Source organism: Rattus norvegicus, chromosome 14 (genome assembly GCF_021556685.1).
Source record: "Rattus norvegicus strain SHRSP/BbbUtx chromosome 14, alternate assembly SHRSP_T2T, whole genome shotgun sequence".
NCBI classification, from domain to species: Eukaryota; Metazoa; Chordata; class Mammalia; order Rodentia; family Muridae; genus Rattus; species Rattus norvegicus.
Genome location: NC_141547.1, coordinates 43,646,271 through 43,673,014, shown reverse-complemented (window position 1 = coordinate 43,673,014; position 26,744 = coordinate 43,646,271). Strand labels below are relative to the sequence as shown.

Here is a 26,744-nt window from a genome sequence, read left to right as displayed (position 1 = left end):
TTGTGTTCTAGGATGATGATAAGCTGCTCTTCCCAACAAAGAAACAGACAAGACTAACCTACCATGGATGGAGGAAGTCAAAGAGGGGAATGCAAGGCCCCCGAAGAGTAAAGGGCTAATAATGAGTGTAAAAGCTGAGCCCAGAGCTCAGCCCAGAGCTGAGCAAGCTATGTCTCCAGAGTGCGCTTACTCCTGGCTGTTGGCTCTTGGAAATCTATAGCTGTGAATTGTGGGTGGGGATTTCTGCAGTCTCCTTTTTGGAAAATACATGTGGTTTTGTTGTTGTTGTTGTGGTTGTTGTTTTTAAACTACCTTGAAGAATATGAAGTCAATGACTTAAATGTTCGCTGAAATTTTGATGAAATTCCATTGAAATGTTTGAAATTCATTGGAGGCTAGAAAGTATTAATTCAAGTCAGATTGAAAGCTTTATAATTAAGTCTTAGGCTTAGCGGTTTGTTTTTTCGAGTAACTCAGTAATGAGTTTGAGCTGTGTTTAATTATCTGCATGAGTGGAGGCACATATTTCCATTGTAATTAAAGTTGTAAATCATGTTTCCTAAGTTTTCGGGGTTTGTAGGTAACATATGACAAATAGCTTTCGTTAGGATGAACCAGTAAATACCATTGCCTTGTGTTTCTTTGATAAATCCAGTTATACTGGATAAAACAGCATTTTGTGTGTATGTGTGTACATGGGTATACACGTGTGAATATGTGCAGAGGCCAAAGGTTAGCCTCAGAAGTCAAAGGTTATTCTTTGGGATGCTGTCTACCTTGCCTTTTGAAATAGCATGACTCACTTGGCCTGAAATTTATTGATTCAGTTACAATGGCTGGCTGTCAAGCCCCAGGGATGCACTGAGACTCTTGCCACCACACCCACATTTTTACATGGGTTCTATGCATTGACATCAGGTCCAAAATACTACTCTTAGGGTATGGACTTGTCTATGTTCTCTAACTCCGGAAATGGATGAACAGTCATTTGAAAAGTGCATTGTAATTCTGACTGGTTCCAGTTAGCTCTGGGGTCCTCTTTTGACTTGATTACCACTGTCTTGTGTTTGAACAATCCAGGGTCCCAGGAGATGTCCGTCCTTTCTTCTTATATGCCAAGGCACGTAGCAGGCACCCAGATGGAGGGAGCATACACTGTTTTTCCTTCTAGAACTCCAGTGACCATGAGGACCACAGTGGTCTAGCAGTGCTTTGGTCCCGTCCTCCTGTCTAAGAAAGGCTTACCCGATCTTATTGCAGGATGTCAAGCTGTCTTTGGATGAAATAGAGACAAGACTCTTTTTCTATCAAGTCAAGGGTTGGCTTTTGCCCAATGAGTGGGAAGGTCTGCTCTATCCTCCTTACTGAATTCCAACTGTGCCAGTGTCTTGGAAATAAAGACTGTCCCTTCTTGAAAATGTAGGTGTTATTTGTCCGATGGAGTAAAACCAATGATCTTCAGTCAACTTTGGACTGATTGGTACTCCTTCCCAGTTTTCCCACTGACTGACCCTTTGGTTTAAAGCTATCAATATGCACTTTTGAGGAAATATAGAGCATTTTTGTTTGTTTGTTTGTTCGATTTGAGCTTTGTTTTGTGTAGAGACAGGATGTTGTTAAGTACCTCACACTGGCCCAGAATCTTATGCAGACCAGGCTAACTTCAAACTTGCCATCATCCTGCCTCAGCCTCCTGAGTGTCAGGAATATGTGCCACCATGCCTAGGTTTACACATAGAAACATATTGCAGGTCATCTGACTTTAATTCCCCCAGTGTTAACTGAACACCGCAATGTGCTAGGACTTCAAAAAACCAGCAGCAGCAAACAAAGAATGACTATCAGCCATATGAAGCTTTTAAAAAACAGGAAGAAGACACGGCAGCCGTGCCTTTCAAAGACACTGACTTGAGTTTGGAATTTCAGTGTGAAAAATAGCCGACGTCTGGGAACATCGTGAGGAAACTGAGTCACGAATGGAGAGTGGTTTTAAGGTCACTCAGCCTGACCACGCTGCGTTCATCTTTGGGCCGAGTTCAGTGTGGACCCCCACAGGCCAGATGGTTTTGTGAGACTAGTCCAGGGGTCACAGACTGTTCGGACCATAGCATCTCTATGAATTAATATATTTATTTCCTTACAGGTCACGGATTAACAGCAGTCAAAGAAAAGGCAGGGGCAACCCTGCGAATCCACAGTGTCAATTCTGGATCTCCCGAAGGGGCCCTAACTGATGCCGAAAACAGAATCTCGCAAAGTGAGTGGCGTGTTCACCTGGTGTTTTGTCACACTGTGCACAAGACTGCACAGTGGGAAAGAGCCCAAGTTCAGAGCAGCAAAGCACATTCCAACCAGGATGTTCTTTCTTGCCTTGACAGATGTGACTCCAGATCAGGACCCTGCCGGAGGCCCCCACACTCCTCCTCCACCAGGGACGGCAGGGTCGAGGGGTGTGCTGTCAGCCCTCACCAACGCAGTTCAAAACACAGTGAGTCCCTAGCGGCCTCCCCTGTTTTCCCTAGTGGCTCGGTTCTTTTGATCTTTCCAGCTCGTGACCCAGATACATCAGAGAGAAGGCAGCCTTGCTCCTGACTTTGGATTACAGTTTGTTATGCTTTCTGCTACAGAGTAGGTGTAACCTTGGATCTGAAGTAAAAAGGGCAGGATGAAATGCGGTCTGTATTTAAAAGAGTGGTTTAGAAGGATTTTTTTCTCAGTCTGATCTAACGGTGTCCTTTCCAGCTGCTGCAAGGACAGCCTCTAGGTGAGGGAGGGAACTCAGAGCTGTGACAGCTGTTCTTCCTGGATCAGGTCTTGGTTCTCTTAAAATGTGAAACCTTCAAAAGAAAAAAGGACCCAGGGGGGAATAGCCCAGAGACCGACCTTGCCATAGCCTCCCTCCTGATCCCTACTGTCCCCTTCCCTGCAGAACCCTAAGTGTAACCCTCAAAGTCCTAGTTTCCTTTGTTTGTTTATTCGTTTTTATTAAGTTGACTTGATTCTTTAAAGACGGATGCACAAACATCTCACTCTTAAAGGAAGCTTGCTATCGCCAAAAACTGGAAGGAAAGGGGGGGGGGTGTTTGCTCCTGGGGTGGGGCGGACAGCATGTGGGATGGAGGCGACTGTGGAGCATTTGGGGGGCACAATGAAGAATCCATTCATTGTTGGAGTCCTATGCACAGATTTACAAGGACTTAGTCTGGGCTGCCGTGGTACTCTGTCCGATGTGCATGCTGGAATGATATCTGTTCTAGCCCAGCAGGCAGCTAAGCTAACCTCTGACCCCACCCCTCTGACCCCACCGACATCCCTGTGGTGTGTTTAGAATCAGATAATGGGAACGTTATGATCCAGAAACACAATGGCATCACAGTGTCTGTGAACAAAATGGCCTCTTGACATCTGATGCCAGCTTTCCAGGGGCCGCTCACTGGGATTCAGTCATGCCTGGCGCAGTTAACTTGTAAAACTATTAAAGTTCTAGAAATCGGGCCATTCACTTAATGTCCCATAGGGACTTCCTTATTAATATGACGGTCAGTTGCCAAGACATCAGTTAGGAGCACGGTGGCCTTGTTTGGGCTTTTGTCACTCTGCTCTTTGGTGACAGCCACTGTAGTCCAGGACCACAGCTCATCATGGCCTCACCTGTGTAGCCCAGGCTGACTTCAAATTTATGGTCTTCCTGCTTCAAAGTCCTACATCCTGGGATTATAGCGTTTATCCTTAAGTTCTAGATCACTTTGTATATAGAACTTTGTTGTGGTCAATAAACCTGTTGTGAGAGGGGAAAAAAAAAAGAAAGGCAGCAGAGTTCCTACAAGTGAGATAAGGAAGCCAGCTGTCCTCCATGCTGGGAAGAAATGAGTCTACTATGTAGAACAAGCTAACTACATTTTCTAGAAATATGGCCCATGTCCTTTTTAGTCATTTATCCAGATGTTATTTTAAAGAGAGACGGCTGGCCCTCACTGTGTACGAGGAGCCTCATCAGACTCTGGCCATATTAAAGCAGTTTAACAATGGGTGTGATATATTTTGGGAGAGGAGGGGGTTGTGAACGGCATCATAGGTTATCTTACCCAGATGTTGGAACAGAAGTGTGTCAGGAATAAAGGAAATGACTGCCATGTACTTGCTCCTTCGGGGACCCTAGACTGGGTAGGAAGAAGGAGTAAATGTTCGCACACCAAGAAAATGTTCAGAGTCACAAAGCAGAGCTGTTCAAGGCCACCCACGAGAGTGGAGGAAGCTCTCTCTGTACCTCAGGTGTAAAAAGTGAACTCATGGCTTCTCACCTCTCCCTTTTTGAAAATTATTTTTTACATGACTTATTATTGTGTATGCATACCATGAGAGGGCACCTATACCATGGCACTTGTGCGAAGGTCAGAAAGCAACTTTACAGGGTCACTTTCTCCCTTTCCACTTTATGTGGGGTTCTGAGAACAGGCCTCAGGTCACCAGGTACATGCAGTGACTGCCTTGGCCCACTGAGCCTTCCTGCCAGCCCCGAGCAATCCAATCTTGAGTTGCATCCCAACCTCCTCAGTCTCCTCCTGCATCCCTGAACCTGCTTGCCCTTGCTCAATAGTGCATAGATACCTCCCAGTCTCGACTATTCTCTGCTGAAGTGACAGGATGTTGAGGGACAGGAAATCAAAGCATGCAAAGTGTGAGCTACTGAGAAGCCTTTGTCCTCTGTGCCAGCTCACAAAGTGCCTAGCAGAAATAACACAGGGAGGAAGATTTATTTGGCTCATGGTTTGAAAAGCTTTAGTCCATGGCTGTTTGGTCCCAAGCGCTTGGACAGGAGGTCATGATGATGAGAATACGTAAGAAGGGGGCTCTTTACCTTCTGGCAGCCAGGATGCTGAGAAAGAGGAAGGGACCGGGGACCAGTTAGCCTTTGAGGTATGCCCCCGAGTGGCCTACTTCCTCTAACTAGGCTCCACCTCCAGAAGTTGGTAGAATGTCCTGAAGTCGCAGTACTAGCAGAGGGCCACGGACACCCATGAGCCGTGGAGGATACTTTATTTTGAACCCATAACCTCCCTCTGAAGTATCTGCATTTACAAATCTGTTCCAAAGTGTGAATTTTGATTGGGCTCCAGAGTTGGAAACAAATCCTAAGTTCTTGGAAATGGGAATGTCTGATAAAGTACATTCATTAAGACAGAATGCTGCTGTTTAAATGATTACGGACATTAAATAGATGATATAAAAATAAAAGCTGACATTTTGGTGTAAGGTAAGAAAAATACAGATGTTTGGGAACTTGTAGCTAGTTGTATTGTTGGGATTGTGACTGGAGGCGTCAGAACAATGTGGTTCCGTTTATTTGAACAGTGTGTGTGAGTCTTGGCTGTTTTAATTTTGGTAAAAAGGAAAGCAATGGCTGGAAAGGGGATTTTTCCACAGTGATACCTAGACTGGAACAGCTTCTAAAACTGGAAGTGCATGGAAGGCAGACTGTCTTACTCCATTAGTGTAGTTATTATAGTTGGTGTTCCCCAGTTTCTGAAAGTATTCAAGAGCCATCCGAAACAGCCTGAGGATCCTGCTTCAGGGCCCTGGATTAAAAACTCATCTAAATTAGCATGAGTATTTGACATTTTAATAACCCACCCCAGATAATTCTGTTACTTATGCTAAAATTCTTTCAAGCAGGACAATGGGGTCATCTGTTAATTTTATATCTTTGATACGTATCTATTGACATGCTCAGAACTACTGACATGAATCCCTAATGTGCACGGTTTTACCCCCTAGGCATATTTTTAATAACACCTCATGCTCTACAAATAATATACATATGGTTTTTTGAAGAAAAGAAAACAGGATTAAATAGATGATCTACCCCATGGTGTGAAAAGCTTGTGGCTTTCTATTTATTTTAATATTCGACGGGAATGCCGGGTGCTTGGGAAGTGCTGGCCACTGCAACAGCAAGCTATAAGACACCTAATCTGACTTGCTTTTCTCACCCGCAGGGCAAAAGCGTCTTAACCGGAGGACTGGATGCTTTAGAATTCATTGGCAAGAAAACCATGAACGTCCTGGCAGAAAGCGACCCAGGGTTTAAGCGGACCAAGACACTGATGGAGAGAACGGTTTCCTTGTCCCAGGTGGGACTAGACCCATTAGTTATTTTTTCCTCCTCCTTTCACCCAACAAAAATCAAAGCACATGTCCAAACTTATGTGGCAGAAGTAGAAAGAAAGCTGAGTGTCTGACACTCCCACCAAAGACCTCTCGGGAGACGGGCAAGGTTAATGGTCCCTTATGTACGCTGTGGGTTATCATATAGATGTAGGGATGGATAAACATCTGGATCTAGGAGTATACATGTTGCTATGCATTATAAGTGGAACATATGCACACACATACACACACACACACACACACACACACACACACCAAAGAGCAGCATATTGATCATACTTTCATGCCTTACTCTATTCATTTAATAATCTCTTACAGATTTATCCAAGTATGCCATTGTAAATACCTCAATTCTGCCACTTTTAGCCATACAACCTTGTGGGTTTGCTTTCCATCTCTGTGCCTCGGTTTCTCTCTGTGCACGGAGGTGACATCAGTACCTCCTGATAGCTTGGCTGCGCCGGTTCCATGAGCTAGAACAGAACCCGACAAAGACATGTCTGCCCACGTGTAACGTGTATTCTAGGTAAGATAGTGAGGCTGCACAGAGTCAGGCTGAGTCTGAAAAACTGGCAGATTCCAGCTGCCCTTGTTGTAAAATGAAGAAGGGGCCTGAGTTAATTTAACAGGTTACTGTATTTTTTGGACCACCTGGGCTATTTCTGTCACAGCTGCATGCTAGCTACATTTTAAGGGTTGTGCTATGCAGGGAAGTTTGTCACCCAGCGTCCACAAGGGCCAGCCAGGATGCTACTTGTGGAAGAGAGTGAGCCAAGATGAGAGCTGTCAGAGATGAGAGCCGGGTGGCAATGGCTGCAGGTGTTGGCAGACTTGGAGGGCATTTGCAGGATTGTTAATGAACCAGGGGAACAGCTACAGCATTTGGACGGGTTACAGGGGGTCACCTAAGCTTGGAAAGGACCACGGTGGTTTCTTACTATGGTGAAAAGAAGAGTGCTGAAGGGAAGGCCTGGGCCAGGGAAGTCATTCAGAGTCTGGATGACTCTTGTTCCTCCCAGAAGTAGAAGGCAAGGTGGGTTGAGACGAACAGGGATTTAGTGTAAGACCTAAGAGAAAACAGTGTGGGAACTTCTGAAGCCTGGGGGAAACATCAGAGCTGGTTCATGTCAGAATCAAGGGGGAGAACCAAATAGGAGACCGGGTGGAAGTGTGCCAGACTGCAGTGCAGCTTAAGGAGCTCGGTGAGGGCCATAGAGAGTGATGTCATCTGATGGCAGCAGGATGACCCGAGAGGTTCAGTGGTTCCCCCCAACACATGGGAGTGATTGATGTCTGAGGAGATGGATATACCAGTTCTTACGTGTCATATACACACGTCAGGTGGTCATGCTGTTCCTCATTTGCAGTTATTATGTCTTCAAAGTTATTATGTCTAAAAAGCACAGTAATTCTTTCTGTGTTGGAGAGATGGCTCAGTGGTTAAGATCACTTGCTGCTCTTGCAGGACTGGAGTTCAGTTTCCAGAACCCACATTGGGCAGCTCACAGCTGTAACTTGAGCCTTGGAGAGGTGGTAAGGATGGCCCCTTCTGGGCTCTGTGGCAGGTACACGCATGTGTAAACATACACCCTCTCCTCACACACATGCACATAATTATAAGTAAAAATAAACCTTTAATTTAAAAAAAATCACGTCTTTGGACAAAGAGTCAAGTTTCAGAAACAGGCCTGCCTGGGTGTCCCTACAGCACCAAAGAAGGCAGAGAAAAGTGTTGAGAGGTGAGCATGGACTTCAGGCCAGCAACTGGAGCCTTTGGTCACTTATGCTCCCTAGAGTAGAAGGAGGGCTCCAGGACACCCTGTCACCTTCCCCAGGAAGCAAATGCTGTGATCTAAGTGAGAGATAAAGTTGGGTCAGAACAGTGTGGAGGTCCCTGTGGCTGGCAACAGGTGGCTGGTTGAGGTACAGTTTGGACACCGATTCAGATTTCCTGATGAAGTAAGTGTGGGCTTTGAGGCAAAAGGACTATCTAGGGTAGCTGTAAGGTCTTCATAGCAGTTGGAGGGAAGAGGCCACTATCAACAGCAGATCTCAAAAAGGAAGTCTGTTACAGTGTTTCCTGATACACTGAAGACACCATATTAGTCAGCTCTCTGTTGCTGTGGCAAAAATCCCTGACATAAATAAGAGGTGTTTGGCCTCCTTGTTCTGGAGGTTTCCATGACTGGTCAACAGGCTCTATTGCTCCAGAGCTTTTGATGAGATAGAATATGAGAGTGAGGAGTCTGAGAAACAACCTGTTAGTCTCATGGTGGCCAGGAACCATAGTGGGGGTGGGGGCCGGAGGTGGGGGACCAGACTCAATATCCCTGCAAGCGCCTGCCCCCAACAACTTCCACTCTCTGGGCTCCAGCTCCTAAGGATTCCACCACCTCCCACGAGTGTCACGGACTGGAGATCATGCCTTAAGCATGTAGCCTTTGGCAGACACTGCAGCAACACCTGGGACAGAAGGAATAAATCACCTGTAGAGTGTTTGGTTCTACACAGCAGGACCGTTTACGCCTGTGCTGCCTCATTTTCTCTCATGCCACAGGGAACATGATCCAATGGTCAGTGGTTCTCCTGCTCCACCATTCCCTCTTCCACAGTTCCCGTCCCACCGTCCCATCGTTTCCCTGAGCGAGAGTCCCTCCACATCACCATCCCTCCCTCCAATTAAACCCGGCTACCTCTGTTTTCCAGAGGTACACTGAGACCTGCCGCCTGGTTAAGGGTCTGGTTTCCTGGGCAGCTTTGATTTTTCACTCCTCACTTTCAAGTAAATCTGAACCTCTGCCCAGTGATGCTCCCCTTTCCTTTCTCTTTTATCTCTTCACTGATTCTGGAAGGATGCTGGTGCTAAGAGGAGGCACCATTTCAGGGCTACTTGGTTTTCTTTTCCCATCCCCCATGCCCTGAGGTCAGGGAGCCAGTTGAGTTTTATTACAAGTGTTAAACCTGCCCAGTAATGGTCTCACTGTGTTATTTTGAAAACTGTAAAAGGCAGAGACTTACTAATTCAGCCTTAAAGATGGACAGGAGAGAGAATTCCTTCCACGGCCTAGTGGGTTCTTGGCTAACAACCTCAAGAACCCAAACGGGAAATGAGGCTGCCTGTTTTATTGGCACATAGTAAACACCAACCTCTGTTCTCGAATGAGCTAACCCCTGCGACCTTGTGGCATTGGCCAGCATATTTATGTGGCTCTCTGCAGATATTAAAGGACCCCATAAACTTAATGTCCTTGTAAAGTTAATGAGAAATCAAATAAAAGGGGCCTAGCATCAAAACAAGCAAGAGCAGACTGTTGTTAATAATGGACAGACTCTGTAGCCATTCTGTCGTCTTTGTTGTTAAACAACAAAATAATTGGAGGGGCTCTAGGGGAGGAGGTGTCTCTTTCTTAGTTAGCATGCACAAGGCCTGGGGTCTATCCCTAACATAACAAGTGTAGATGAGCAGAGGGGGAGAGGAAGTGAGATGAAGAGGGAGAAGATAGCAGAAAACAAAGAAAGGAGAGAGGGAAAGGCCAGAAGAGAGAAGTTATTAGTGTGAGCAGAAACTCGGTATCAAGGCATATCTCTGAAACCCAGCGCAAGCGTCTATAAGCCAGTCTCTATTCAGTGTCTGCTAATGAATACATCGCGAATTTACATTTATTAACTCTCTTCATCTTCACCCACAGAAGGTTTTTATTTGTTTGTTTTTTAATGTAACAGCGCAAGAACAAACCAGCTTCTTTCTATTTTGAAATCTGCCTGGGTGCAGGATTCTTAATATGGTCACAAAGAATTGGCCTTTTCCAGTATCGGACCCAAAAGAAACACACACACACACACACACACACACACACACACACACACACACACAGACTTGGCACCCAACCACAGTACCATCGGCTTCCCTTCCCCCATCTTCTCATTCCTACATGTCCCTGCCATTTCTGCTCTCCTCTCTTTTTGTTCCCTTTGCTCCCTCTCTGCCCCTTCTCTCATTTCTCTCTTAGCTCCTGGTTTCCTTTGCCCTCGTTCCTCTTTGCTCTCTTTCTCTTCCCTTCCTTTCTCTCTCTCTGCCCTCCTCTCTCTCCTCTCATGACTGGGTTCAGTCTACTGGCCAGGTTTGGTCTCCCACACTCTGTCCCTACTCTGGACTCTTCCACAAGCCCATGGCTGTTCTGTCCCTCTATCTATAATAAAAACCTTCTCCCCAACCCTACTTGGGAGTGTCCAGGCCCCCACTTTATGTATCTGGTGATGACACCTCGACTTTATAATGCAGTCCATTGAAAACCTGTCAGTGTAGGAATTCTGGACATTTAGAAGATGATTAACTACACAGGGGAGAGACTTCCATGGGAAGCAGGGAAAACCTTTGCATGGTTCTTTCTAATCCTATGCCTATAGAGGTTTGCTTTGTTTGGCCCCACACCAAGAAGAAGAAGAAGAAGAAGAAGAAGAAGAAGAAGAAGAAGAAGAAGAAGAAGAAGAAGAAGAAGAAGAAGAAGAAGAAGAAGAAGAAGAAGAAGAAGAAGAAGAAGGAGAAGAAGAAGAGGAGGAGGAGGAGGAAGAGGAGGAGGAGGAGGAGGAGGAGGAGGAGGAGGAGGAGAAGAAGAAGAAGAAGAAGAAGAAGAAGAAGAAGAAGAAGAAGAAGAAGAAGAAGAAGAAGAAGAAGAAAGAAAAAGAAGAAGAAGAAAGAAAAAGAAGAAGAAGAAGAAAGAAAAAGAAGAAGAAGAAAGAAAAAGAAGAAGAAGAAGAAAGAAGGAAGAAGAAGAAAAAGAAGAAACTGAACATGTAAATATTAGTCAACAATATCAATATAGTATCTAGTTTTTACGATTTTTACCATTCTTTTAAAATGTAAATTTTATTTTTTGAAATTAAATTATATTTACATCATCTTTCCCCATCCTTTTTCTCTTTCCAAACCTTTCCACTTATCCCTTGCTCTCTCTCAAATTCATGACCTCTATTCTCCTAACTACAGTTTATATGTGTGTGTGTTTACTATAACACATACATGCATATATATAATTTCCAAATATAGAACACAACCTGCATGGTCTACATAAAGTTATGTGTATGCGTACATTTTCAGGGCCAACCATTGGTATTGGATAACCTAACCTGAAGGCTCTTCCCTGTTTCTCCCACCTCAGCATTCCTCAGTTGCCTACAGTTCTCTGTGTAGGGCTGAGGCCCCATGAGCTTCTACCTTCCACATTAGCCTGTCTACTGGTGCCATTTTGGTTCATGTCTTGTTTAGATAGCAGTGATGATTAGACTTCATGGGGATCCGAAAGCCTCCCCAAGGGCTAGATTTTATGATATTCATGCAAGCTTCCACGGGAAGGGAGCAACCCTTAGTCCCACCCAGCTATGGCACCTATGAACTAAAACAATGATTAGCTGGGGGCAGGGTCCAATAGTGGCACACATGCCTTGGCGGTAACCAACGTCTTTTTCACTGGACCAAAGGTCCTCTCAACAAGAGGGAACTTATACCCGGGACTGGAAACCAAACCAGCTACCCAGAGCTTGTGAGCTCAAGGATCATGGAGGAGAACCTATGACCGCCTCTTTACAAAGAATCTTTGTAAAGAGAAATCCCAAAGCAATGAGAGTGATTTTTCATGTAATATCTGCCCTCCTCGTTGCCTCCATACCTTGTACAGGAAGGCAACATGGAAAGACCTGTCTAGTGCGTGAACATTGTGTCTCTGCAGATGTTGAGAGAGGCCAAGGAGAAGGAGAAGCAGCGGCTGGCGCAGCAGCTCACGGCGGAGAGGACTGCACACTATGGGATGCTGTTTGATGAATATCAAGGTTTGTCACACCTGGAAGCCCTGGAGATTCTGTCCAATGAGAGCGAGAGCAAGGTACATTTCCCATGGGTCATTTGAATGGCATTGTTTGGAGATGTGTTTTCCTTAGCCTGGAAGAAGCGACTGGGAAGAGGCATAAAGACATGTTCTCTACCTCATGATCTGTGTGCTAAGGTCATAAAGACATGTTCTCTACCTCATGACCTGTGTGCTAAGATCATAAAGACATGTTCTCTACCTCATGACCTGTGTGCTAAGGTCATAAAGACATGTTCTCTACCTCATGACCTGTGTGCTAAGGTCATAAAGACATGTTCTCTACCTCATGACCTGTGTGCTAAGATCATAAAGACATGTTCTCTACCTCATTACCTGTATGCTAAGGTCTCACCTACTGTACAGCCTGCCATACATCCCCTCAAGCCACTTACAGTTTCCTCTCTGCCCTGTACTAACCATCACTCCACCCAGCCCAGAGGGGTCAGCAAATCAAGAGTCCCCATTACCCCTCTTCATGGCAGGGGAGGCTGCTCTAAAACTTGCCTGCCAGGCCCTCTTCCCACCTTGTGGCAATCCCACCCCCAGATCAGAGACCCCTGACCAGCTGGTGGGCAGAGTGACTGGGGTTTCTGTTAAACTGTGGGCATCGAGTGCATATTCTTTTACGAGTTACCATTCTACTTATTTGACCACCTTTACCACCACATATCTGGACCATAAAAGGGCAAAATCATTCTGCTAAGGACAAACCATCTGAAAATGGTCCTATTTAGAAACCTATAGAAACCAGATCACCAAACAGATGGTTCTACAGGTTCCCACTATCCCATGTGACCCCAGGCAAACAAACTGTATGGATTGGAGGCAGAGCTAGGCTGCATGCAATCCTGCCTCAGAGAAGAAACGATATGGGCTGGCAGGACGGCTCAGCAGGTAAAGACACTGGCTGGTGAGACTGACTACGCAAGTTCAATCTCCAGGACATACAAGGTGGAAAGAGAGAGCCGATTCACTCCTCCCTGTTATCCTCTGACCTCCATGTGCACACACAAATATGACACAAAATTAAACTATTAAAAAAACAAGTAAGCAAACAAAACACGATTGAAGGATAATTTTTAAAAAAAATAACAAGAAAAGACGAAAATGCTACCTCTCATATGGAGAGGTATAAGCACCTAGTACATATCTGAATTAGTTCATTAATTAGATGTGGAGAGGGGCAGGTGTTAGCACCAGCTAACCAGAAAACCAGAGGAGGAGTTGAAGCGCAGTTGCAAATAGACAAAAGCTTGTCGCCCGTAGGGCAGACTGCCCTCCGCCTACAAAATTCATCTCTGTGTCTGCAGAGAATGGCTTTGCGTGGCCATCAGCCACCCACAGTTTATGCTGTTGTAAAATTGCTCCCTTGTATTCGGAATCCCATAATCTGGTAAAACGTGGCGGGGGGAGCAGTTTCCCACCAAAGCACAGAACTCTACCCATGAAAGCTGAGTCAGGATTCAGCCTTTAAACATCAATATGAGGCGGTGGGATTTTGCATCGCTCTTACTGTAATCTGCTTGAAATGACAGTGACGATAAAGCTGGCCTCGTGAGGCTTCTAAAGGGTTTCAGTGACATTGCCCATGTAAGAGCCCAGAGCAGCATGCCTGGGACATGATAAGTGCTCAGTGAATGCCGGCTGCTGTTTTGTGCATCCATGTGTATAAGTGAGCACACTGCTGATGATGCTGTATTTTATATGCATTTTATGTTGTTAATATCTGCTATTATTAAGATAGGAGACTGCCCCCTCCCCTGATAATAGAGAGGGACTGCATTCCAGCCAGTTCCATCACAGACTTCAGCTACAAAATAACCCTCAGCTTCCTTACAAAATCCCCCTGCCTCAGCCTCTCACATGCTAAGATCACAAATGTGAGCTATATGAGGTCCTATCCATGATAAACTGCTTTGGGGCATATGGTAAGGCAGCACTCACTCAGGCCGAGGAATCAAAAGAGAAGAGGACCAAACCAAGGTCTCACAACCCCTCCAAAGACAGATCTCCAATGACCTGACACCTCGCCCTGCCTCCAGCCCCAAGGCTTCTACCACCTTCTAGCAGCTCCAAGCTGGGAGCCAAGCCTTTGACACAGGGACCTACGGGGGACATCCTAGAGGAGTCTGAATCTTCTCTTTGTGAGTTGTTTCCACAAGCTTTGCTTTCTCTTTCCCCGGCCTGGAGATTTCTGGGGCATTTGTTGAAGAATGTGGAACTTTTAAAAACTTACTGCTGGTAGTTACTGGCTGTTGTCATAAGCAGTCCTACAAATCTATGTGAAAGGCAACAGGAGTCATTTTTCAGTCCTATGACAGCCAGAGCAGGGTACCCGGTTAGCAGACAGCTTCCTGCACACAGGTCTCCAACAGGAATGCAAGTGGAAGCCCTTACTGAGGTCTATAGGCACAGCTAATGACGTACAATGGCTGCCATGGAGATGTATTTATCACGCAGGGACTGTGGGTAATGGAAATGCATCTACTTCAAAATTCCTGAAAGTGGAAACAGGAAGAGTCTCACCACAAAACTGTCGCGAGTCCATGTATTCATGGATACATTCATCGGTGTGATACACTTATTCCCCAGTGTGTACACAGGTCAGATTGTCACACTGTATCCACAGATACATGTACACAGGTCAGATAACCACACTGTATCCACAGATACATGAGCACAGGTCAGATCACCACATTGCATCCCATAGACACAAGTAATCATTTGTTAATTTAAAATCAAGTTAAGATAGACCTGGTGACATAGGCCTGAATCCCAGGTATTGAGGAGGCTGAGGTTGAAGGATTTCAGGTTCAAGGCTTGTCTGGGTTGCAGTATGAGTTCAAAGCCAGACTTTGCAACCTAATGCCTCTGTCTCAGAATAAAAAGTGCATAAAAAGAATAAAGAGATGACTGAGGATAAAGCTCAGGCACAGACCATGCCCCAGACCCAGAACTGAAAAGAAATGATTTAAATTCAATTTGAACTTAAAAATAAGTGTCAGGGGCTGGCACATCGGGTAAGTCACTCACCACCAAGACTGATGGCAGGAGTTTGATCCCTGGGACCCACACGGTGGAGGAAGAAAATCTCTAACTTCCACACATGCATGTTCCCCACCCCAGCACACATAAATAACAAACACGGGGGAAATAAAATGAATAAGAAAAGGGCTGCAGGCCTTTGTAGCTTGAGAGTAAAATGCTCACCTAGCATACACAAGGTCCTGAGTTCAATTCTCCACCACCCCAAGAATAGACAAAACTCACAGGACGACTTGTTAAAAATCTAATGCTGGGGTTGGGGATTTAGCTCAGTGGTAGAGCGCTTGCCTGGGAAGCGCAAGGCCCTGGGTTCGGTCCCCAGCTCCGAGGGAAGAAAAAAAAATCTAATGCTAACAAAACATTCAGGACACCCTTATACTAAGAAAACACTGCTTGTGTGTCTGAAACACAACTTTAACTAAGTACCCTGTGTAACCTTACATGTACCAATCCTTTAAAAGTTAAAGAACTTTTGAGACAAACCTTTGAAGAAATCAGCTAGCTCTGTCTTTCTTCCTTGATAAACTTTCATCCTGTGTGGGAAGGCTGCGTTCCCCATGGGATTCTCAGTGCCTGAATTTCTATTGCACTCTACAGTCCACCCCTTCAGTCTCCAGCTGTCTTTCACCTTAAACTGCTGTGCACGGGTGAGACACCTTTGTTCCAGCTCCACCCATTCCCCAGTTCCGGCAGCTACCTAGAGTTATCTCCTAGGTTCACACTGGTGTCAGCACAGCATGGGAAAAAGGCCCACCCAGTAACCTGGAGAGTGTTCTAGAAGAGGAAATATCCCATGCGTCCTGCAAAGTCCCCTGGGTCCCAGTCTTTAAAGTGTATTGGATGTCACCATCTATAGCCTATTGTCTGTGGTCTTCTGAGTCCTGTCAGTCAGCGGAAGTAGAAAGGACACTCCCATTTAAAAGCTGTGGACAAGAAAGGATACTCGTTGTATTCACTGATACTTCACTGGCTGAGACTAAAACATCACAAGAGAAAGGAAAGGGGGTATTGGTGCTGGGGAGCTGGCTCAGTGGTTCCAAGTACCTGCTACATACAGTCTTGAGGACTGGAGGTCAGATCCCAGCACCCACATCATGGCATGCACACCTACACCATCAGCAGCACACATGCAATGATTAATAGATAAGTAAATAAATAAATACAAAGGATTTATTATCAACGATGCATGAGATCGATTCTAAGACAGACCTAGCAGTGTGATATATGATACAAGTGGGAAAAATCTAATCATTTTGTTTCCATTACACTCAGTTGCATTTTATCTTATTTTATTTTATTTTTATGGAAAAAGGGTATAAGACACTGCATATCCGTATGAAGAATGCATGATTAATTATTATTAATTCTACAATTCAGCGCACACCGCTGTAGCAGACTGCAGTTAAAGAGGGAGAAGCAGAAACATGCAACGTGAAGACTCTCAGAAGGCCAAAGCCAGAGGGCTGGCAGGGAGCCACAGAGCAGGGCATGTCTGCTGCTACCTGCCCAACTGCATGGCTAATGGGTTTTGTGTCAATTTCCTGCCAAGCTTCCCCCCAGAGCCTTGGGCAGGCGCACAGCACCCAGTAATGTGCATAAACACTCGGGAAAACAAAGTCCTCCAGCCTGGGTGCTCCGCCTGGCTCTTGGTCTGCTGTGGCGATTCACTACCACATGAATGTTGAAACCTCTCCCTCTGCTAGGGCTCCTCCAGAGCAAGACTCTGACTTGCTGAATGAAAAACCAGAAACACACAGCTTTACGGTCACACCTCATTTTCAATGTGATATTCCATGACCTGTGACCAATTTGGAAATTTAAATTAATGTTCAGAGGATGGCCGTCTGTACTTGTTTTGAAGTGTATGCAGAGGATACTACCCAAAGAGAGGCTCCGACAGAGAGCAGGGCTGATGCCAGTCCAAGCCTCGTTTCCCAAGCTCTCCCTGCACAGCTCCTTACCTCCCCAAGACAGTGACTGCTCCCTCCTTGCTGAGCGTGCCGTGCCCTTCCTCCACCACCGTTATGGCTGATACTGGTTGTCTTGGGCTTCCCTCCCCTAGAGCAGCGGTTTTCAGCCTTCGTAACAATGCGACACTTTAATACAGTTCCTCGTGTTGTCGTGACCCCAGCCATAAAATTATTTCATTATTGCTTCATAACTGTAATTTTGCTACTGTTGTGAATCATAGTGTAACTGTCTGATATGTAAGATACATGATATGCAGTCCCCCGAAAAAGGGTCCCCTCAGGTTGAGGACTACTATTCTAGACAATGAATCCTCAGAAAATGAAAATGTATCTTGGACATTTTGTAAACTCGGTGTAAGTCATGTCTAATGCAAATATATACATATATGTGTAAGTATGTGTATGTATGTATATATCCATGTGTTAGATCTTTCTTTTATTGAGCAACACAGTGTTTTAAGTCAGTTCTTACGCTTTAATGACCAAGATGACCTTGTAAGGTAAACGTAAACGGTCCTGATTTCACAGATAAAGCCAAGGCATAGGAATGTAAGTCACAAGGTCAGCAATAAGTGAGTGATGAACTGATATTTGAGCTATGTGGAGACCAAGGTGTGCCTTAACTTCTGTGATCAATGGGTTCCCAGAACCACTGACTCGTGCCTTTTGCTTCACAGTCACTGTTTTCCACACCAACGATCACAAGAAGTACAGGTCCTACTTTAAGAACAAGACAGTCCTGTGGGGTGGGGTGGCTCATGCCTGGAACAGCAATGAAGAAACTGAGGCAAAAGGAATTCAAGTTCAAGACCAGGCTGGACTATCTAACCAGCGTGAGGCCAATCTGAGCTCTACTGAGATGTAACAGCAGCAGCAGTATCTACTGACTTAGAAGGACTGAGGCCTGCGGAGCCCACGGGCCTCGGTGAATGGGCAGGAGAGCCAATCCCCCTTCCTTCCTCCCACACTATGGTTTGCTCAGTAGCTATTGGAGAAACTGTAGATGGCTGTAAGTAAATGCTATTTGTGAGGAGAAATGACAACAGTTAAAAGTGACCTATTTCTTTCTTTTTCGTTTTTTGTTTTTCTCCAGGTTCAGTCATTTTTAGCATCACTGGATGGAGAGAAGCTAGAATTCTTGAAAAATGACCTAATTTCTATCAAAGACATCTTTGTAGCCAAAGAATCGGAGAATGAGGAAAATCCAGAGGAACAAGGTAAAAGGCAGTGACAAACAGGAAGGTAAACCAGGGGCCTGGGCCTCGGACACAGCTGCTGAGAAGCAGGGCCCTTAGAACAGGGTGGGGCTTACTTAATCCAGGGGTTCTTCATGCGGCTTCCAGAGTGCCCTGTGCAGCTGTTGTGGGTAGAGGGCTGGTCTCAGTGATGTGTAGCCCTTTCTTTAGTGAATGGGAACCCCATTCTTTCTCTGGTGTCCAGCCGTCCCTGGAACATCACCAACACACACACACACACACACACACACACACACACACACACACACACACACACACACAAAAATGCAGAAAATAAAATGAACCAAGAATACAGTGTGGTGGGCCTAAATGACCACAATATACGCGGTACCTTCTAACTCCGTGTGCCTGCGTTGTTTAATGTGACTGAGGGCCATGGCATGCAAGGCTTGCAATAGGTTTCTTTGCATGACTTCATTATTTCCTTCCATTTCTGTGTGTAGGAGTTGTGTATTTGCAAGTGTCCCTCGCCCTACCTGAACAACACCATTCTTGGTGCAGGAGGCTGGTAGCCTGGCAGCACATCACTTGACTGTTAGAGACCCCATGGTCAATCCCACCAACCACACAACAAGTCCAGTTCTGACCAGGGCTGAGCCATTTTCTCTAAGTGTCCCAAGGGTGAGGTGTTTCAAGTTGAAGGCCATGGAGTGAGTGAGGGATACACATCCAAACAGCCCTCTCCCTTGTCTTAGATACTTTTCTATTGCTGTGAAGAGACCATGACTAGGGCAACTTATAAAGGAAAGGATTAAAGTGTAGTTTTAGAGGGTCTGTCCATGACCATTATGGCAGGGAACATGGATGCAGGCAGACAGGCAGAACTTATGTCCTTACCTGCAGGGAGAGAGAGGAAGAGAGGAGGAAGAGAGTGGGGCAGGCACAGAGACAGACAGACAGACAGACAGACAGACAGACAGACAGACAGACAGGGCCTAGCATGGGTTTTTGAAACCTCACAGCCATTCCCTAGTGACACTTCCTCCAACAAGGCCATACCTTCTAATCCTTCCTAAACAGTTCCACCAAGTGGAGACCAAGCATTCAAATGTATGAGCCTCTGGGGGCCATTCTCATTCAAACCACCACACCTCTCAAGAGTGACTGGAACCCAAAGGAATCTAGAGCCTATTTTATGAGAAGCAAGGCTTCCTTTGAGAAGGGAAAAAGATATTCTCAAAGTTGGCCATGCCCAATGACTACATTAGGTCATCCACTTGCGAGTGGAACAGAATCAAGCATTTCCCTGTGTACATGTGGGGTGTCTTTCTACAGACGGCAGCAACAGGCACCACACCACAGGTACCTCCTGTAGCTATACCAATGGGCAGAGCAACCACAGACACAGGCCAGCTGCTCCTACGACCAATAGAAAAGTCTGCTGGAAACCTTTTCACTGATTTCTTGAACAAGTCATGTGACCCTGCTGAAAGGAGCGTCTTCACTGTATCCTGGAGACAACGCTTGGTGGAAGGCTCAGATTAAATACCATCCTTAAAAACACATTTATGGGCCTTGGCATATGGAGCTGCTCAAATACGTTAGCTGTTACTATTGTTTAGTGTGCCCACACATTACTAGGGAGGTTGGGAGGGTAGAGTGAGCTGCAGCTTTTACTGATGTTTGTGCCTGTCATTTCCTCACCATGCAGAGGAGTGATAATAAGTCCCAGAATCATGTGTTCCTGGGTGTGTCATATACCTTTTATCAAAGCTCAGACTCCTGGGCTTGAGTCTTGAGGTTCAGGGCAAATTATTCTGTGCATTCATAAACATGTTTAATCACCGTTTCCCCCTTTAACCCCACATGCTGAACTTCTGTGCCTCACCTGAATGAAATTCATGCTCATTGCATCAAAATAAAAGAGCCCATTGTACTGAAGTGTAGATAGGGGACAATAAATATCAGAGGCAACTGGGAATAATCATTTTGTATGTTCCTACAAAAGTCACCAAAGATAGCAACCTTGTCATTTTTCTAATGAAGAAACTGAAATACTAGGTGTCAGAGGAAATGCAATTCACATTGGGGACCAAGGTGACCTGATAGATGCCCCTTCCCAGCACTAACCATCACCCCATTAGTCCTTCTTCAAGCTCATGATACTTGAGTTAGATCTAGGTCCTTCTGGGTGTGTCTTTCCAAAAGGATGTTTAAAAGGACCCTAGGACTGGGGATGTGACTCAGCCAGTAAAGCACTTGTCCTCCGTGTAAGGACCCTAGTTTGAATTCCCAGAATCTATATAACAAGCAAATCCGGGAGACAGGAGGCAGACACAGGCTTGTGGGCCAGCTAGCCTGGCCTTTGGCCTTTTTGTTGAAGCCCTTGGCCAATGAGAGACGCAGTTTGAAACAGCATGTGAGAGGTCTCTGAGTCATCTTGTTTCCCCACACATGCTATGCATGCACATACCACACCCACAGATACATCCACACTCATATGGACACACATACAACACACACACACACACACACACAGATACACATACCCACAAACACACACCCCACACACATGTACACTGCACATACACCACACACATATCACACACCTCACACTCATATCACACATACCACACACATACACCACACATACAGATACACACACTACATATATCCCTATACACACACACCACACACACATACCACACATACCACACACATATACACACCACACACACAGACACACACCACACATACACATTGCACACACACCACACACACATACACATTGCACAAACACCACACAGATCACACACATATACACTGTACACACCACACATACACATTGCACACACACCACACACACATACACATTGCACATACACCACACAGATCACACACATATACACTGCACATACCACACACACACCTGACACTCACACCACACATACCACACGCATACACCACACATACACACCCCTGCACACACACCACACATACAGATACACATACCACACATACTACACACACACAGATACACTGCACACAGACACACAACATACACACCACACTCAGAGATACACACACACAAGCACACACGGACTGGCAATTTCCCACGCATCAGAGACATGGCTGCAAACGCAAAGTGAAATACTATTACATTGTTCATCAGCTCCATTCTTTGGAGAAGAAACTGGGTTCTGCTGCCAAACAGAAAGTGTTACCACAGGCAATGTGATGCGTTCTCATTTAAATACAGAGCCTCATTCAGTAAACTGAGAAGTTTGGATTTTATACACACACACACACACCCTGAAGTGCTGAATATCATATTTTAAGGAAAAATGATAAATTTGGTGACTGGAAAGGGAACACGGTAAATTTGTCTCTCTTTTCCTGACAAAACCCTATTATCTCCTGGAATAGATCCATTTTCCCCAAAGGGCATCTCCAGTGATCAAAACACTATTAATTTTCATTAACTTAATTTAATAAATAAATGTCATTCAGACACTTAATGAGGCACTGGGAGAGAAGAACAGAGGTGTTGTGAAGTCAACCCCACCGCAAAGGCATATGACAGCTCCAGGAAGAGGGAGGGGTTACCCAAAAAGACACAAAAAGGGATTTCATCAGTGAGATGCAAAGAAAAAAAGAGAGAGAGAGCAAAATTATGGCAGAAATTTAAGCATTTCACCAGGATTTATTTTTTGTATAGTGCATTTATATTCCTAAAGTCCTCTAACAATTAAATAATTTCCTCTGTAGTCTCAGAAAGTATAACAGCGAACTGTTATCTTCTAGATTAAATTTAATAGCGGGCTCCCGAATAACACTGGCTCACGTTTGCGTGTTTGTCTTTTTGGCAAACCACACAGCCATGGCCCTCCAATTTGCTTTACCATGGCTGTGAAGCGATTTAAAAGGCCCATTTTCTCTTTTTATTGCCTTGAGGAAGTCCTCTTGGCCATGCATACAGACCGAGATTAGCAGGAATAGTCTTTGTTACAATATTGACTGTCATCAGTTTTTATATATTTTTAGTGATTTTTTCCCCCTCTGAAATACATGATAAAAGTTACTGGTCTATGTTTAGTAGAAATGATGCACTTTAGAATCTGGGGCCTTCTGAAGCATTTGTGTTCAGATTTACTGCCAGATGCCACCAAATATATTATATTAATCTTGGATGTCTGTGTCAGTGTGGCGCATAGCAATTCATATGCACAGTTTAACGTCTTTACAAAACAATTCACTGTTCTATTTGGATCTTACAGTAATCAGAAGGGAAGGGTGAGGCTGGGGTGTAGCTCAGTGATAGGGTGCTCACTGAGCAGGAGTAAGTCCCTGGATTTCATCCCTAGCAGTTCTATGTAGCAAAAGTACAGTAGAAAATTTTACAAAGAACAGGGGGTGCATTTTGTGATCCCCAGTTGATGGGGGAGGGGAGAGCTGAAGAAGCCTGGTGACTGGTTTCAGGTCCCAGAGGTTGAGGAGTGGGACTGGAGTGGGTCTCAGCCAAGGTCTCCTACCCTGCAGCACAGCCTCCCTCAGAGTGGAGGAGACTGGGCCATTCCCAGATGAAGCCTTGCCCATACGCTTTTAGTAGAATCTCCCTTCTTCCCTCTCCCTCTTTCCTCTTCCTCCTCACCCCCTCCCTTCCAACCTCTCCTTACTTGGCTAATGGGGTCTCATCCTCAAGTCTCTTCAGGCATCATTGTGTAAGAAGCATCCTCTGAGAACTACATTACAGCTGCAAACTACCTTACGGCACTCACCTTCCTGGTTAAAACAATCCCCGCTGTTGCCTCATCCTGAACTAAGGCAGTTGCCACTGTCTACACCCAGTGCACACGTGTCACTCGTGCTGTGCAGCCACACTGTTCTCCTTACTGTCCCCCTGAACTTGACAGGCACATTCCCTGCTAGTCTTTATTGCCACTACCGAGCGTCTAGAACACTTCTCCCCTGACCTCTGAGGCTATCCTCAGACAGGGGCTACACCCCCAACTCCATCGTTCCCTTCTCAGTTCCTGTATGACTCACATACAGTAGAGAACTGTTTGCTAAAAGTGGGAAATTGGTGTAAATGAATTATTACATACCACATTGAGTGAACACACAAAGATTGTAAACGTGTTGGGTGGGAATTGACACTAAATGAGAACACGGAGGCTCCGGAGGCTCCGGAGGCTCCGGCTTTTAAAGGCGCATCCATTCCTCATAGCTTCCCCCTAACCCTGACCTGTTCAGGCTGCTATAACAAACATCACAGTCTACCTACAGACTACAGGAACTCATTCCTCACAGTTCATAAGGAAGCGTGAGATCAAAGTCCAGGCAGATCTGGTGTCTAGCGAAGGCCCATCTCTGGGTCACAGTCAGCATCCTCTAGCCACGTCCTCTCGTGGGAGTGGTGGCCAGCCAGTTCTCTGGGGACTCTTTACAATCTATCCATGTGAATGCCTTACTCATGACCCAAAGCCCCCGCTCTGAATACTCTCAGCCTAGTGATTAGGTGTCAACATACGAATTTAGGGAAACACGAAATTAGCACCTTTTACATAAAATTCCTAAACTCGCTGCTCTTGCAGAGGGCCTGGGTTCAGTTCCCAGCACCAACTGGACTGACTCACAGACATCCATCCAACATCCTCTTCTATCCTCCACTGGCCTCGGTGGGTGCCAGGCACACCCTTTGTACACATACATATGTGTAATCAAGCACGAATAAAATTAATAAAGATGAAAAAGGTTATAGTGAGATTTCTAAGTTCTAGCTACCCCTAGCCTTCTCCCAGGTTCTTACTTCTCCATAAATCCCATCACTTGACAGAAATGCTTTGTTTACCTGTTTGTTTATTAGCCTGCCTCCCTGTGAGAATATACACAAGGGTGAAGATTTGCCACACACTCGCGGGCCACCCTAACTGTCTTTAGGAGCTGCCCATTAACCAAGTTTCTATAAAACTGAAACTGTCATATCCATGCAAGTGTTAGGTACACTATTTTCCACGTGCCTAGCCTTACCCAGAGTATACCTGGGCTCTGTCATAAGCCCAGGGAGCTTCTTCACAGAGGGTTTTGTACACATGCAATTGGGCAGATTAATGATGGTCTCCCTCGGGGAGGCTCATAAACCCATTATGGAATCAATACTTCAGCACCAACCAGAAACTTTAAGATGCCATTGCCTTAAGTTACAGACAAGAAAAGTGAGCCTGTAGCTTTTCCTAACCTCTGTTGTCTACCAGGAGTATTTCCGGTTAGTTGGTTGGTTTGATTGCTTTGTTTTTTGGTTTTTGGTTTGTTTGATTTTTTGTTTTGTTTTGTTTTTTTGAGACAGGGTTTTTCTGTGTATCCCTGGCTGTCCTGGAACTCACTCTGTAGACCAGGCTGGCCTTGAACTCACAGAAACCCACCTGTCTCTGCCTCCTGAATGCTACGATTAAAGGCCTGTGTCACCACTGACCAGTCAAGGATATTTATTATTTTATGATGTATATATACTATATAACCAATATAATATCATTACTGTGTTACATATATAAGATACCTTAATAGATTATCAATTCAAATAATATTTTCTTTAGCACCTATTATGGTCCAGACATCATATTGGGAATGAGTTAAACTCATCTCTGTCCTTAGATAGCTTCCCGCCTGAGAAAATAGATCATTAAAAAGTATTATAGTACCACCCAGGAATTCCAGAGAACCTTGGGGAATTTCTCCAGAGAGATGGTATGACATCAGAGTACACACCCCACGAGAATTCTGCTCACTCAGCCCCACGCTCCTTCCTCAGCACCGCACCCAGGGCATCGGCAAAGTTGCTATAGGAAGCATAACCACTCTCTGAGCACCAGGCACCAGAGGCCTGACGCAGGTCATTCATATTCTCGGCAATGGGCTGCCACCATTGTGGCAAAACACACAAGGTCTCTCCCTACCCACTGTTGCCTCTAAGCCAGCTCAGGGGTGCCCTAGTGCCAGAGGCCTGCAGCTAGGCTGTGGCAGCCCTCTCCAGCCTGCTGCTTCCCTGCCGTGCTCACCAAGGGAAGCCATGACATCTGTCTTCCCAGGCAGCCTCAGGGCACCCTGCCAAAGCCTCTCCTTAGTCTACCCTGAGTGCCTGCTGCAAAGTCAGGGGCGCTGCCACATTCTGAAGGATGAAAAATAAATGAATCACGCGTCTTACTGCTGTCTCGTTCTGTTCCTAGGCCTAGAAGAAAGCGGGGAAGAATTTGCTAGGATGCTTACAGAGCTCCTGTTTGAATTACATGTCGCCGCCACACCTGACAAACTCAATAAGGTTGGAACCAACCTGTTCTGTCTTTGGTTTTAAAAGGGTCTGGGGAAAGAGGGTTTTGGTGGTAAGACTCCTCAGATTGCAAGAAATGGGAAAACACCCCCCCTCACGTCCCACGACATAGCAGTGGGAGGGGAGTCTGAGGTCAGTAATTAGTATCTGTGGAGGCACCGTGGTGGGTGCGAGGCTGCTGAGACCTCCATTCTGTAATTTACGGGTAATTATCTAGTGACCTTGAAAAGGTCACTTGCCCTTTCACAGTGAAATAGAATGTTCTGTCAGAGGATGATTACCAGAGTGGGGTGGGGGATCGTCACAGGGCTTTCTAGACTCCGCTCCCAACCTTGCTTTTTTAAAGAGACATGCCGGCTTTAGATCGATGGGAGGGTTACTCCCTCTCCTCCTGCCTGGGCTGCCACTGCTCCGACACATCTTGGGGCTGTCCAGCTTTGGCGTTCCAGATTCCCCTAACACCACAGTGCATTTTGCAAGTGACTACCAGGTCTTACTGTAGGATTTGAGGAGATGCTGGTCATTAATTATTCAAAGCTATGGAATATTTTTTTCTCCCTTACCTCTTATCTCTTCCCTTACCTAGTAGTGGTTTGCACAGGCGCGCACCGGTTATAATGGGTGAAGAAGGGGCAGAATGAGATATAGAGGTGGGGAGATGAGGAATTTCTTTCTCTCTGTTAGGGGTCGGCCATCTGGCGGGTCAGCTGGGAAATTATCTCTTTCATCTCTTTACAGCCACTGCTTGGAGGGGAAAGAGGGAACTTCTTAGTTGCACAGGCAGCCTTTATTCCTAAAAGAGGACTTTTTAGGGTGTCTCTCCCCTAATCTGCTAGCTCCTAAATTATCTCCTAACATTCTGACACGTTAAACTTTGACATGGGCTTTAAGCTAACTTAGCGTTTAGCATAAGATGAGCGACATCTCAAAGGATCCGATGAGCTCTAGAGAAGTCTGTCTCCGAATTCAGGAAGGACAGACCAGATTGGGGAAGGTGATCCCGGCAGTTTCCAATTAGCCGCGATTTTGTAGGTCATGGGTTACCTGTGTTGCTCTCCTGGCATCCCTAGAGGTTGGAGGAGCTGCCATGAATCAGAAGGAACAGAGCTGTCAATCTTCTTTCCATCGCTACGTTACTGGTTCCTGAGATGATGAGGACTTTAGGAAAACCGCCACA

The 26,744-nt window shown here is 45.5% G+C and overlaps 1 protein-coding gene and 1 pseudogene across 3 annotated transcripts in view; both read left to right on the top strand.

The window, feature by feature from the left end:
* Fam114a1 (family with sequence similarity 114, member A1) overlaps positions 1–26,744 on the top strand; it is a 70,522-nt gene that overhangs the window by 31,621 nt on the left and 12,157 nt on the right. For all 3 annotated transcript variants that reach the window (XM_087584059.1, XM_087584058.1, NM_001399036.1), the window contains 6 exon segments: positions 2,144–2,257; positions 2,379–2,488; positions 5,997–6,131; positions 11,895–12,047; positions 18,141–18,264; positions 25,467–25,558. In XM_087584059.1, the coding sequence (XP_087440185.1) occupies positions 2,144–2,257; positions 2,379–2,488; positions 5,997–6,131; positions 11,895–12,047; positions 18,141–18,264; positions 25,467–25,558 (728 nt within the window).
* On the top strand, positions 3,116–3,473 carry LOC148001335 (ragulator complex protein LAMTOR5 pseudogene; annotated as a pseudogene).